Source organism: Varanus komodoensis, unplaced genomic scaffold (assembly GCF_004798865.1).
Source record: "Varanus komodoensis strain SLA01 unplaced genomic scaffold, ASM479886v1 scaffold53, whole genome shotgun sequence".
NCBI classification, from domain to species: domain Eukaryota; kingdom Metazoa; phylum Chordata; class Lepidosauria; order Squamata; family Varanidae; genus Varanus; species Varanus komodoensis.
The window spans coordinates 1,574,649-1,589,777 of record NW_025336126.1 but is presented as its reverse complement, the minus strand read 5'-3'; the positions used below and the strand labels follow the sequence as shown (position 1 = coordinate 1,589,777).

The following is a 15,129-nucleotide window of genomic DNA, read 5'->3' as shown; positions in this document are numbered from 1 at the left end:
GAGGCTGAAAGCCTGCCTTCAGCAATGGGCTAAGCACGCTGTTGCTGCACCCTGCTTCCATGCTACTGCTGGCACTTGCTTTCTAGATTTTTAGGCGTGAATGATTTTGTATTTTAAAGCGCCTTCAACTCGTTTACAGCTAAGAGCGAATCTACAAACAGAGCAAATCAAAGCAGGCGGTCTTTTCGCCACACACAGCAATCCAACGAGGTGGAGGTTTACGCAGCTCCGTCCGGAACGCCACGGGTCGCAGGAATCTAAAGCGGGGAAAAAACCCGCAGCGCGGCCTCGCACTCGCCAGCGCGGGAAGGGGGCGGGCAGGGGGCGGCCCTGAAGCAGCAGCGAACGGGCCCGGTTGAAGAGAGGATTGGCGGCGCGCTGAGCCAAGAGGCGGGGCCCAGCGGGACAGAAGCGCGCGCGGAGAAAAAGGCGTGGCTTCGCTTTGGTGGAATGTTTTGGGTGCGGCGCTTCCGGGTTGAATTCATGACGTTCCAACACGATCTAAGCGCGCTGCGGCCTGCGAAACGCTAGCGGGCTGGCTGGGCGCATGCGCTGTAGAAGAGCCTCAAGCCGCAGCTGCTGTGTGGCGCATGGGCAACAGCAGTCACTCCGTTCTTTCAGCGAGCGCATGCGCACTGTTCTCGGGCGGTGTCGGTTCCGGGTAAAGCTGCGATAGGAGCGGCTGCAGGAGCCTCTTGATTAGATCGGCCATGGCGGCAGCGGCGGCGACAGCGGCCCCAGGCGGGGCAGGGGCTGTCCCGGTACCTGGAGCGCCAAGGCTGGGAGTGGAGATGGTGAAAGGGCAGGTGTTTGACGTGGGGCCGCGCTATACGGACCTGCAGTATATTGGCGAAGGAGCGTACGGCATGGTCTGGTGAGTGTGAGCGCGAACCGTGCAGAATGGCCCTGTCCGGTTGCCGTACCCGGGCGAAAAATCCAGGCCTATACTCCCAGAAATTGGCCCCGCGCGGATTCCGTATCCTCGCAAACAGGTTTCCGCCATATTGTTCCTTCGTGAACTCCTATGTAGGCGAGTATCGTTCCCTCAATGTTATACTTCCCTCCATCCAGATCTCTTCCCTATTGGTTCCTAGATGCAGTGCTTCCCCTTAAAGATTTCTCCTGCCCATTGAACCCGTATGAACCCCTCTCTCACAGACTCCGGTTGCAAGTACTGTCTAGCTCAGTGGAAACCCAAACCTCCTAGAAGCACACCCCAGCCAGCCAAGTCATTGTATTCGAAGCCCCTCCCAGGGACTGGCCCTTACAGGCACCTCTCTGCTTGTGCCAATATTTGCCAGACTGCTTGTGAACACCCACGATGCCAGTTGTCAGCAGTCTTGAAGGGTACATCTGTGTGTTTTACTATTAGGAGCGTAAGAAATCTGGTGGCTGCAACTTTATTATCCTTTAGCACTGCAGCATTGCCAGCAGAAAAGCTGCAGCTGATAAATGTTGCCCTGTGCCAGTCATTAGCACCACAGAAACCTTTGATGAGTCAGGAGTTGGCTAGCATGGTTACCTATAAATATTTTCTTGCCCTGTAGTTACTAAGTAGCACAGGAACCACTCACCAAGGTACCATATCATATCTACTCTGCACCATCCCTGTAAGCCTGATAGTTTTTATTTGCCAAGTGCCATATTGAGACTATTGATCCTAGTCACTGATAAGGCATGCTTTCTCAATACTCAAATCAGCAGCAGGCCTACAGCTCTTACAGTAATGTTCACACTGTATTGGATCTTCTGGAGTGCAGATGTGTGCATCAGTTTTAGCCTCAATGGCTCCTTAAACCAAGATGGATATTGCAGTATCTCTGCATGATAGACTTAGTAAGTGGGCCAGCACTTGGGTCTGGTATCTGAGCTTCCACATGAACTGCAATACCTGTAGCTTTCAAACTCGACCCCCCCCCCCTTAAAATACTGAAGTATTTATGACTACCTAACTTTCTCCAGGTTTTGTATTTACACTCAGTATCACAACAGCTTTTGCTCATTTCATCTATTGTCATAATTATACCCATGTTATGTCAGCTTTAGTAGGCTTGCCAAAAGTCAGTACTTTGGCCAAATTTTGATAAAGTGTGCTGAACACTTGAGCCTTAGGAATAATTAAAATTGTACCACATTATCTGTACATCTGTGCTGGCTGCTTTCTTTTTTTCTCCTTCTCTATATTAATCTGTTAACTTCATTGTTTGAAATCTAAAATCTGGGTGTAAATTTAAGGCTCTCCTGAGTAGCGTTCTCCCATCAAGTTGTTCTTGTGAACTAATAGACTCATTTCATCCAATGGAGGAGAAGAGAAAAAAAAGCATATAGCAATTTGGAGATAAAAGATATGCAAAATTAATTTATTGAGGTGAAAGACTGAGTGTGTGCACAGACTTAGAGTCCTGGTTTACATCTGTCTGTCTTCCTCAATTCACAGCTCTGCATATGACCATGTCAACAAGATCCGGGCTGCCATCAAAAAGATCAGTCCCTTTGAGCACCAGACATACTGCCAACGCACACTGCGAGAAATCAAGATCCTCTTGCGCTTCAAGCATGAGAATGTCATTGGCATCAATGACATTCTCCGAGCACCCACCATTGATCAGATGCGTGATGTGTATCCTTGTAAACTGTTGCTGCCCCTTCCAAATATAGAAGGATGCCACATGAATGGATGTTTATGCACAAAAGGATGTGGGCGATCTATATTCACTCACCACCCCCAACCCATCTTTGAACCACATGTGCATTTAAGAAGCTTCAGCTGACTCAAAAAATACTGATGTATATCAGGATTGCTAGGAATAGATTACACTAGCATCAGTTTCCTGTTGCCTTCTGGGCATGGGTCCAGGTGTTACACTGTTAATAGCTTGAGCCTGAGAAATTTTGTCTTTTATGTCCTTTTCAGCAAATAAAGCTTTTTCAGTACATCACAGGTGTATAAGGAGGGGCTGGTCTTGGATGCCTCATAACAATGGAGGTGGATGCCACTGGAGACTCATCGAAAGTGCTATAAGTGCCTTTCAGCTGGCCTAACTCCAGCCAAAACAGCCCAGGAGGAGAGCTTGTAGGTGGTGTCACAGCTCATTTGACTCTGTACATGCATAATACTTGGCTCCAGACATGCTTGCTTCGTTCTGCACTCTAACAGTTATTTTCTTAACTGCTGTCTCTGCCTCTCCTGCCCTGGAGAGGGCGCCATTTCTCTCCTTGTAGATATATTGTTCAGGATTTGATGGAGACAGATCTGTATAAGCTGCTGAAGACGCAGCAGCTCAGCAACGATCACATCTGCTACTTTCTCTATCAGATTCTCCGAGGGCTGAAATACATTCACTCTGCCAATGTGCTTCATCGGGATCTGAAGCCCAGCAATCTTCTAATCAACACCACATGTGACCTGAAGGTGGCATTCAGCAGCTTTTGCTCTGCTTCCTTCTCCATCTGACACCAGTCTCTCCCCTGCTGCATGATGCAACCCAATTAAACCTGTACTTATTTTGGGTTTGTCACTCTTGCACATCCCATTCTTTTGTCTTCTTACAGATCTGTGACTTTGGCCTGGCCCGGATTGCTGACCCAGATCATGACCATACAGGTTTCTTGACAGAGTATGTTGCCACCCGCTGGTACCGAGCCCCTGAAATCATGCTCAATTCTAAGGTAGGTTGATCAGAGTAGAGGGAATTGGGAGCCAGGATTCCCAAGTCACATGATACCAAAACTGTTTGGTTAGCTTGGAGTGAGGCTTCCCAACTTCTCTGGGAAGAAAAGTCAGGTCTCTTATGGCCATAAAAACAGCATGAAGAAGACTGAAAACTCTAAAACAGTAAAAGTTCACTCTCAGCAAAAGGATCATTACATTATAATCTTCAAATGTCTTTCTGTTCAATCCCTTATTTGTTCAGATTCCTATAACCAACTTGCACTTATTATTTGGGTGAGCTTGCACAACACAGAAACCCACCTTATGAATAAGCATCACAGTGTACGTTATGGAATGACCCACAGTGTGCCCAATAGGTGGTTGGACTCACCTTGGGTTGTGTCACCCCTCATTTTACCCTCTGTCTTCCCACAGGTATTCCAAGAGCATGTCTGGCAGAACCAGTCTTGCCTGCTTTCTTCATGTTCATGTGGTCCATGTGGTCCATGTGGTCACTGTGGCTTTCGGCAATCTGCAAAGTGACAGCTCCTCCAAAGTGCCCAAGTGGTACATTGGAGCAGCCATCACTGGTCTGCCGCCTTTTTATTTTTGCACCAGAAATGTTCGCAAATTTTTTCATTAATTGTAATTTTGTCAGTATTTTGTAGTAGCACAAGTATGTAACTGTGACTGCCTGAAATGCAAAGACTTTCCTCATCTTAGCATAGCAATTCATGTTCATTGACAAAGCCAGGCTCAACAGATGTCAAATGGCAAGCTGTCAACCACAGAGCAAAGCCACATGATCTTTGCTTATGAAAAGAGGTAGTGGCCACACTACCGCCTCCACAGTGAGATCCTCAAAATTTTATACTGGGGCCCAAGAATTCTTAGTGTACTCCAGCTTTTACAGCCTTTCCCAACCCTCTAGGTGTTCTGGAAAATAGAAAATGCAACCCACCCCGTTTACAGGGAACAGGTACTTTTGACATCTGCCATAAGCATTTCACTTAAAATGGATTTTGACAAGGTTAAACGGGGTTATTTGACAGAGATGTATGCGCCCAGATGTCACTGACAATGGCCCGGGTGAGCCTGGCAAGGAGTAGTTGCAACCGGTGCCAGGTGTCTTGCCTGCCACTCCCTTCAGCAGGGTTGGCTGCCTTGGACTGAATGACACAACAATTCTTTGAGGGTTCGGTAGTTCCTTAAAAAAACCATGGGTTATCAGGCTGGCTTGTTGAGGGGGGAAGCCAAGCCACCCTGTGGAAAACAATCTTGAGTTCACACAACAATCCGCAGTGGCTACATATCCACAATGGATAGCAGTATTGTGCAAGTCTCCCTTTTAAATTCCGAATACTATGCTAATTCCTTCCCCAGTATTCATCACCTTCCCCTGTGTTCCTGGGCTGCTATCCCACTTCTATTAACTAAGACAGTGGAGGTCTCTCTTGCTATTGGACTTCATGACTTTACAGGCAAGATTTGGAAACAGAAGTCTTCTGAGTACTGCTTGAAATCACCATTTTGATGGTGAATTGGAAGCTTGAGCTTTTATCCCTCTAGAAAGCTGCTGTGCAGGGAGGAAATGTTAGTCACATTGGTTGAGGGGTTGTTATGCATGGCCCTAATAGAAGATGAGAGTGGGGATGCACCAAAAGGTCCCAAAGCCTGGGTTCTCTTTCCATGTCTTTTTCCCCTTTCCCAGGGCTACACCAAGTCCATTGATATATGGTCTGTGGGCTGCATCCTGGCCGAGATGCTGTCAAACCGGCCCATCTTCCCTGGCAAGCACTACCTGGACCAGCTCAACCACATCCTGGGTAAGGGGGAAGAAGAAAGAGCAAAGCTTTCGGCAAGACGGCAGAAGAAAGAGATTTTCTCAGCTTCCTTTTCAATGGCTGGTGCTGCTTCCTTCCTGGTCTTTGATTGCACCCTTTCCAGTGCCCCAGCCTTTCTTATTAGTGTTAATGCTTGTTTTTTCCTTAGGAATTGCTCCGCCCTAGATACTTAACTCTGTCTGCCCATCTTTGCAGGTATACTGGGTTCTCCCTCTCAGGATGACCTGAATTGCATCATCAACATGAAAGCTCGCAACTATCTCCAGTCACTGCCCCAAAAACCCAAGGTTCCCTGGGCCAAGCTCTTCCCAAAGGCTGATCCCAAAGGTAAGAGAGAATGAAGTTTGCTGCATGAGATGCTGATAACCAATGTTCCAAAATGTTCATCTGCTTTGGCATCAGTATGGCTGAGGCCAGAATTCTTCTATCTTTTCTACCTGCAATATTAACATATACCATGAGACCCACTTTTTCCCAACATCTGTTCTTGGTCATCTGCATTCCATGCCTGTCAGTAGTTGCTGCAAGGAGAGGCCCCTACCTGTGCATGAAGCTTGCTGTCCTCCCACCAAAATTTAAAAGTAAATTGGGCCAAGCACACACATTTTCAATGACTTTCCAAACTGTGTTGCAGACCCAAGTTATCTGATTTGCAGCATGCAGGGTCTAGTTTTCTTCCTAGGTGAAGACACTTTCTGTGCTTTCCTTGTGGGTTTCCCAGAACGGCTGTTCTCCTCGTTAGACCCTGAGAACCAATAGGACCACATGAGCTGAATGGAAATGTGGACAGTTGCTTGACACTAGTGTGAAGTGCAACATGGGGTATATTATGATGACTGAACACTTTTTATTATTTATAAAATACTGCCGTTCCACTCCCCACCCCTCCCCTCCCCTCCCTCAGGGTGGAGTTATCTCAAATAGAGCACCTACAGTTTTCTACGCACTATGCACATCCTGAAAGATGAGACAGCCCTGATCGAGAGTCTCTCAGTCCAATAGTGACATCTGGTTTGAAGACACAGCCAGTTCATCAAGCATTTCATCCACCACAAACTGCAGCGTGTGCCATGGCCATTCTGATTCTGCAGCCCCCAGTTGGAGGTTATGCCATGTCATCTGAACCTAGGCATCAGTTATGTGAGAGTCAAACAACCCAGCCTTAACCTCTCCTGCACATTGTGGGTTAAGTGGGGGTCATTTAAACTATGATGACCAGGTTCAGATGACATGGTGCAACCCCTGATTGCAGGTTGTGCAATCAAAACAGCCACAGCACACATCTGAGCTACTCATGAATTAAGTGAGCCTCAGTGAACTGGCCACATTGTAGAAACCTGGTCATTACAAAATGGGAAGGGGCAGGGGAAACACTGGAGCAACCAATCTGTTTCTGGTTGACCTCGGTCTGAATAGGTGTGCTTTCTGGCAAGGGCAAAGGAGGCTCCATGCTTCAGATACTGACAGAAAGGACAGGTTGGTTTTGTCCCTCCTCCTTGCTCTGATGTTTTTGAAGGCTGGGGACTCAGCCTCCCAGTGGCGTTTGTTTCCCTAGCCAATGGATGAGGCAAGGGTCGGCACCCTTCGGTTCTGCATTTCCCTGGGCAACACCACACCATTATCTCTATCTTCCTCTCTCCTCTCTCACTAGCATGACGAGGCTGCCTCCTTCCGTTTTCTACCCAAGTATTAAAAATAATTTTCTTATCATTTAGTGGGTAGCAGAGGCAACCCTCGCTGAAATTCCCTTTCTGTGTAGCTGTGAATGAGACAAGAATCCTAAACTCATTTGTAGCTGAACTGTCTGTTCTTTTTTTCTAATAAAAATGCAAACTATTATTAAATACAAAATAAAAAATACTAACTATGAGTAAGAAAACAGTTTATTAGATATTTGGGAATTTCTTGGGCGAAGTTGAACCTTTACAAAAGAGGCTCCACTTGAATTCAGAGAGAATGGGATTTCTGGCATTTTCAATCAAAAAAGGTTGTAGAGCAGCTTTTAAAACTGACATCCAGAAGAAAGTTGACAGAAGCAAAGAAGCCTCTTATTTGAGATAACTCCACCCTGAGAAAGGGGAGTGGTGGGGAGGGGAACGATCAAAATGTTCTGTGTCCTTGAAAAGGGTTCATAATTATGCAGAGACATTAGACGGGCAACAATATCGTGGTGGGGGGTGTTAATCAAAAAGCCTTGTAAAGGAGCACAAAGCATACAGGTATTTGTATATTAATGGTAGAAGCCTCAAAGCAAAAATGTCTGAAGATGGTTATGTTTATGCCCTACTTTTTGGCCAAGTGGCTCACAAAGCAACTTATAATTAAGCTTTTAAAAGGTGCAGGGTTTTAGTGATACATAGAGGTGTTTATAGCAGTTTCTTCTGGTCCCTAGGAAGTGATGTCATCCAGCTAGAGGGAGGGTGCAGAAGGAGCTGGAGAAGAAAAAAAGAGCCATAGAAATAACCCTTCTCAGTCGGCCCATTTTGCTATAGCCTATAGTGAATTTATCGGGTCCACAACTTATGTTCAGGCTTTGTGACCCCAAAATATGCCTAGTACCAGAGAAGAATATAGTAAAAAGCATTTCTGAAACAATGCAATGTATCTTTTCTTTTCTAGCCAGAAAGTGGCTGCTTGTCCCTCCCACAGAATTAAAGGGAAGGGTCAATAGCACATTTCTCGATAAGCCAGAGTCCTTCTGCAGGTCCCTTTCTGAAAATCAGACATTACCTCCACTGACATTACAATAATTATTACATTGCATTTATATCCCAGCAACGAACTCAAGACAGCTTACAAGGTTCTCTTCCTCTCCATTTTGTCCTCACAATAACCCTGTGAAGTAGATTAGGCTGAGAAAAGCAGTGTGTGGGTTTGATGGCTGAGTAGGGACTCGAACTCATGAGTCCAGCCCAGCACACTCAACCACTACTCCACACTGGCTTGCATGTATTACCAAGCAACTCATCTTTAAAACTAGGCTTTAAAAGGCATGGGGATACTGGGTTTTCCTCTCCCAAAACGTTTTTTTGTTTGTTTGTATGTATGTATGTTGTCCCATCGCATAGCCTTGGGATGGCTTACATAAAATAAAATATAATGCAAATAAAATCCAGATCCACCCTGGCTGCAGATTAAAACCTGTAGCCTGATGTTAGAGGTTATTAAAATATTGTTGAAATAAAAAGGTCTTAGCCTGGTGCCGGAAAACAAATAACAATGCAGTCGATAGCAATGCAGTCCAGATTTTTTTTCCTTCACTGAAGCAGCTTCCCTGTACATTCTGTTTCTAATGGTTTCTTAGTCAGCCTTTTTTTTCTTTTTGATGGTAAACTGTGGTTTGAGAAAGGCAAAGAAACAAGTTGCAAGTGAGGCTGTGGAGAAAGAGGTGCTGAGAGAAGTAAAAGGAGATTTGAAATTGTCACCTGACCTCTCCCATTCAGTCCGTCAGTCAGTCAACAAGTCTACCTGCCATTGGAATGAAATGGCTTGTGGATGGGGAGGTATTTAAAAGGAAAATATTCTTAGGGTGAGGAGTGGAGTATAGAGCTGCAAAGGCAAAGAATGATGCAAAGATAGAAGAACAAAAGATTGCATGGAAGAACCAGCTTTGCTTATAGGAAAACAAGTGCAATACTGAACAACACAAGAGACTGAAAATGGTGTGGCCAGCCCTTTCCTCCTGCACCCCCAGCTTACCAAGCAGGTCCGTAGTATTACGTAAGCCAGCCTGAGCGCTTCTGCAGAAGGACGGGATATAAATGCTGTAATCAATAAAATAAATAAATATAGTATTAAAGGAAGAAACCCTTACCAGCACCATTCATGACAGAATGTGTGCTGATGTTGCCATTTCGCTTGCCAGTATCAAAGCCTTTCCTGCCCATGGCTTGTTGATAGTGGAATTTGCTGAAGGCTGGCATCTACTGGGAAGGAAGTCCCACTGAGTTCGGGAGATTAAACATAACTTCCAGAAACGTTTAGTATGTGTGGCATAAAAGCAGGCAAAAGCAGTTTCTTTTAAACATCAGGAAAGCAACCAAAAAGGCAATAGAACCTTCTTAAGATGACAGCAGGTTTGAAAGTTGTATTGAAGGAGGACAGGAAATTGGAAAGAACCAAAATGTCCCTACTTGTAGAACATATTTGCTGAAGGACCAGCATTCAGAGCATTATTTTGGGATAGGACATTTTGGGAAAGCATCTTAGAAAGGTATATAAACATTTTTAATAAATAAAGGATGATGTTTTAGAGCTAATTCATGGAAATTAATTAGGTGGTATTTATCCAAAAGCTCTTAAGGAGTTCAGAGGTGAAACAACTGAACTAACACCAAGTAGGTCGGTGCAGCTTATCATTAAAGGCCACCTCCTTACCAGGATACTGGAGGGTAGTCAGTATAAACACAATTTTTAAAAAGAGTTTTAGAGGAAGTCTCAGAAATGACACCTGTAAGTCTAGCTTCCACCCTAAGGACATTGATAGAAAGCTTTATTAAAGCTCAAATGTTAAGTACACAGAAGAACAAGCCTTGCTGAGGATGGATTAGCATGGCTTCTACAAGAGGCTGGGCCAACTTCTTAGAATTTGTTTAGTATTCTAGCACGCATGTAAATTAGAGCTCTTGTACATTGTAACAAGGCACTTGTTCCCCCATGTGGTTTGCTTCTGACTCCCATCAGCCTAAGCCATCATGGCCTGTAGTTAGCATGATGTCTGGAAGGCCACAGGTTCCCCAACAGTAGAGTAGACTGTATCTTTTTTTCGGATACAGGAGGGCTTCTGCTGTCTGGTGGTGTCACTTGAGTTGGCATTCAACTAACATGGATTCTGACCATTTAAGACTACCAGGCTGAAACACTAGTGGCTCGTCAACCTTTACTGCACTCTGTTGGCAATATTCCAGCCCTGAAACTACATCTATCAACCTGTTGTGTTCTTCCTGTTGCCATCTGCTTTCTGTTTGCTGATCCTGCATCATCTTTTCCCCATTTTTAGCTCTGGACCTACTGGACAAAATGTTGACCTTTAATCCCAATAAGCGCATCACAGTGGAGGAGTCTTTGGCCCATCCTTACCTAGAGCAGTACTACGATCCCTCAGATGAGGTGCTGTATGGTTTGGTTCTTTGGGAATGAACAGTATTCAAAGGGATTGGCAGGTGTGGAACAACAAAAGATAGTAGGCCTCTAGTGGGTTTGGTGGGGGAAAGAGTTGGGGATCCAGGGTGCCTGGGTTCTATCTTTCTCCATTTTGCCCTATCCCAGCCAGTTGCTGAGGAACCATTCACTTTTGACATGGAGCTGGATGACCTGCCCAAAGAGAAGCTGAAAGAACTGATATTTGAGGAGACGGCACGATTCCAGCCTGGCTACCAAGGGCCCTGAGGGGCTGTTTAGACCACTGGTGAGTACAGCTCTTACTCCTCATGGAACACTACTCTAGTGCTAGTTTTAGTACCACCTTTCCACTCAAGGAAGCCAGCTGTGATACAGAAGTATGTTGACCTGAGCTACATCCACTTAATCAAAGATCATTGATAGCAATTGTCTAGTAGTTTCGTTTCTGAGCAAAGGAACCAGTTACTTTGGGATGATACTTTTGTGAATTGCCCTCTTGAACAAGTGGCTAAAGTCTCCGCTTTGCAGGTGAAACAAACCTGTGGAAGGAAGCAATAATTAGTACCATCCTGGGGACACCCTCACCCTGGGGTTAATCCATGTAGCAAGCCACTTAACACAAGTTGTGAAATACACATGGAACACTTGCCACACTGCCTGCATATGCATAACACATTATCATTACGTTACATTGTTATACCACCCATAGCTGAAGAACATATGCCCTAGTCTTTCCTGGAGCTCTTCTGGCTTTACTGATGATTACAAATTTTTGCAGAAACTGATGCATGTACTGTATATGGATGGGAGGTGAGCAGGATGATCCATAGCAGTCCTAGTAACTTTAACATGCTCTGCTAGGTGATTAAATGTTACCGCCTTATACATGAACCAAATCATAGTCAATTGATCAGTCATCAGGGCTTCTAGCATCAGTGGTAATAATCCTCACGAGATCCCCTCTCCTTACAGGTCTCTGCTTCACCAGGAGATGATTTGGGACTGTACCCAGCTCCCCTACTGGATTTTTGAAGGGAGCACAGGATTCAGGGGGCACCAATTTGGAGGTGCCCCTATCGACTTGCTGTACAACTGCGCTTTGCTACGTGGCTGTGAACCCTGGTAACCCATCTCTGGACCCCCTTAATGTGATGTGTTGGGGTGAGACCCTGGTGCCCAGGTTGGGGAAAGGGAGGGTCTGTTACCCTCCCCTACAGAAGGGAAAAGAAATCAGTTCCCCTTATCCTTTATTTCTCCCTTCAAATAAATTGAAAGGGGGGATGTCATCTCCTTTTTTGGCATTTTATTGTCTTTGTTAATGAGTTAATAAACTAATGCTATTTTTAGCAGGGCCATTTTCTGATCCCTTGGGCATTATTAGCAAGGGGAGTTGAATATAAAATCCTGGCTTCTGGACTCTCCCTCTTATAATCCACTGAACCCCACTGCCTTTTGAAAACTGGGAAAAGAAGCAAAAGGTTCTGGCACCCAGCATTCCTCAAGAACCCAGGAGTCCTGGTTCCTCCCTGCACAAATGGAGGGCATGTCTGTGCTGGGTTTTGTCCCCTGGTTAGTGCCATTTTTGAAACATCTGTAATGCACATCTAATCTTGGTCATCGCTGTGGGAAACATCTGGTACGTAATGCAGGATAAGATCCTTTATAATCTGAAAAGTGTGCCTAGCTTGAAGAGGGGCAAGTGTTCCCCTTCTTCTGCTTTAACTGCATCATTTAAAAAGCTGTGCAGATGGAAAAGGCTTCCAGCCTCATCTACTTCCTCTGGCTGGAGAAGGTAGGGCTTGCAGTTGCCCACCTCTCGCTCCTCACCACCCTGTTGCATCTGAAACTGTGCGGCTGGGTATGTAACATACTTCAAGAAACTAGTTGGCATATGTGATGCCATGGCACTTTGCCATCTTGCAACTATGAACTAATATAGCTGCCCTCTAATTTTCCCCCACTCAATGATATTTTTAAACTGTGTGCAAATTTTTTAACCCCATCATGCAAAACTAAATCCAAAAAGAGTGGAACCTGCAGCAATCGGGCAACTGTAAATTTAAAAGGAAGGGAGAGGCTGAGAAAATGATGGACGATCACATCTGTGTGTGCTGTGAGGGGACAGCCCAGCTACCCCATAGCTACCAAGTGGTGTGGGTGGACAAGATATTTCAGACGTGTGAGCACTAAAAAGAGCTGAAGAGTCCAGTGTCCACTGTAAGGAGTGGGAATGAACCCATCTCAGTTGAAAGTGAGGGAGAGCCACATTTTAGATGGACTAACCTCTTCAGTCCTTATCTACATGCGTGCTATTTAGGGGTACCAATTTGGATGATTGAGACTGCTGGAGCCTGCGGGTTCTCAAAGATGGAGATTGTATAAGCAGAATAATTGGAGTGAGGGATGTCTTTTGGTTTCCTCAGCTTTCCAGTTGAGTGAGGAGGAAGCCTCTCTTTCAGACAGTATTGTCTATCCGTTTAGGACTTGGCTGTGCTGACATGTGATGGGCTTCCTTCCTAGGATATGTAAAATGTTGAGGAAATTTGGATTGAAGGGAATTAATGCCTCCCCATCCCCTCCTGCTTTGAATTGTATAAAAACCTTGAAATAAATCATTCCTTTATTCCTTCAGTGATATGTCTTATTTTGGAGAGGACAAGGGGGAAAAACAAACTCAGAACCGCAGAATGGATCTCAAAGGACATCCAGCCCCTTGCCACTGCAGGTCACTCAGCAGAACGTCACCCCCATAGGTGGCCATCCCACTCCCGTTTAAAAACGCCTGCTGAAGGAGACGCCACCAACTTCCAAGGCTGTCTGCTTGACTGTTTGCACTGTTAATGCCACTGGGAAGCTTTTGTTAATGTTCAGTCTAAAGTTTCTTGTAAATCCAATCTGTTCCATCCCTTGAAACAATTGAACATGGTTGCTTCATCTAGATGACAGCCTTTGTCAAGCAACTGAAGGTGGCAGTGATGCCACTTCCTCCTTCAGGCATCTGTTCTTACTAAACATGTAGAAGGAAGTTTGCCGCAGAAAGGAGGGTTTGCATACTTCAGAACTGGTTTGCCTATTAAGGTGTAACTCATACAAGTCCAAATCAGAATTAATTGGGAACCTCTGTATATGTGTTGTCTGGTGTAAATGCTTAGAAAACAAAGTATTGCAGCCTTAAGCTGAGTAGTTTAATACAGACTGGTCAAAGTGGCCAGAGAAAGAAAGCTGCTTATAAATGTAAGCGGTGTCAGAACAAGAATGGCTGATGGAAGTACAGATAGATGAATATGTGTAGAAAAATTGTTTTCACTGCATCTTCCTTCCCTTGGGTCTTGCAAAATATGGAATTAAGCTAGCAAATTTAACAGGAAAAAAGCATAATCGTTTCAGCTTTATGAAAACATCAAATCAACATCCCATAGTCAGAATTGGATTGCAAAGCTAAAATAAATTCTACACATACCTTTCATTCCTACAGTTCTCTGCTTTGCAGTCTGGCATGAGACGGAAGCTTCTTATTTGACAGTTGCAATCAAGTGAAGCTGGGAGATGGCAGGGTTTCAAGTCTCATGAAAATGAGGGGCATAATTGGAATTAATGCACCTCATCCATTCCGGACAGTTGACTGCTATTACCCCAGCTGGACGCTACAACACACCAAGCCTACACGGGCAGGAGCTGGCAAGTGGAAGCTGTTCCTTTGCCCCATCAGCAGAGGTGCAAAGGATGCTTGACAAGTAGCAACAGGCTGACCAGGAGGGTCAGTAGGGGGTGGGCAGGCGGATCAAGTTGCTGATGACATCAAGCCATTCAGAAGTTCTTACATGTTGCCGTAATTTATGTTGAGAACAAAATCTCAATCTAATTTCCTGCCCCATGAGTAGCAACTATCTCTATCAAGGTGCAGTTTCAGCATAATTTAAAATTGCAGAAGTCAAGGACAGCCAAGCTAAGCAAGTACCAGGAATGTGGATTCTTCCATGTAAGAGAACACTGTGTATAAGAAACTGGACAAGATACATCTGAAGACCATTTAGGTTCTGTTATCTGGGAAAATTGTAAAACCACAGGAAAAAAGCATTGTCTGTTCCCAGAGACTGGAAGTCAGGATATATTACAAGACTCATCAGAGGACTGAAGTAGGTGGAGTCAGCCTAAGAAATGAACATATTCAAGCCTCCCAAATAATACATTTATGATAAGACTACTTGGCCATCCTCTGCAACCATGCAAACTATTTTGTCTGTGAAGCGGGAAGCGGTCGTTTTCTTGTAGTTAGCTTGCATGATTAGTCTGAACTAGAAATGCACAAGCACTTCTATTTCCTTCATCAGCAGGGCACCTCTCAAGCCCACCTGTTAGAGGTCCATATTTTAACAAAGATGGTTTACCATGTGGACTTGCATGGTGGTTATCACTTTGCAAGGCCCTGCCTGCTGTTGAATCAGCAGTGTCTCTGATGCATCCCACCAATGCTCTTGACCTCTCGGCTTATAGTCATACGATTTTCCTGCA

General features: G+C 45.0%; 1 protein-coding gene across 1 annotated transcript; it reads left to right on the top strand.

The window, feature by feature from the left end:
• The first annotated feature begins 626 nt into the window (after positions 1–626).
• On the top strand, positions 627–13,248 carry MAPK3 (mitogen-activated protein kinase 3). Its single transcript, XM_044447877.1, has 9 exons — positions 627–874; positions 2,438–2,620; positions 3,223–3,412; positions 3,553–3,669; positions 5,364–5,478; positions 5,692–5,823; positions 10,496–10,605; positions 10,765–10,903; positions 11,590–13,248. The coding sequence occupies exons 1-8, from the start codon at positions 711–713 to the stop codon at positions 10,882–10,884; spliced, it is 1,131 nt and encodes a 376-aa protein (XP_044303812.1). The 5' UTR covers positions 627–710; the 3' UTR covers positions 10,885–10,903; positions 11,590–13,248.
• Positions 13,249–15,129: the final 1,881 nt, after the last annotated feature.

Coding starts and splice junctions, on each gene's coding strand:
- MAPK3 (XM_044447877.1), top strand. CDS start 711: ATGGCGGCAGCGGCGGCGACAGCGGCCCCAGGCGGGGCAGGGGCTGTC. Junction 3,413..3,552: donor ACACCACATGTGACCTGAAG/GTGGCATTCAGC, acceptor GTCTTCTTACAG/ATCTGTGACTTTGGCCTGGC. Junction 5,479..5,691: donor CCAGCTCAACCACATCCTGG/GTAAGGGGGAAG, acceptor CCATCTTTGCAG/GTATACTGGGTTCTCCCTCT.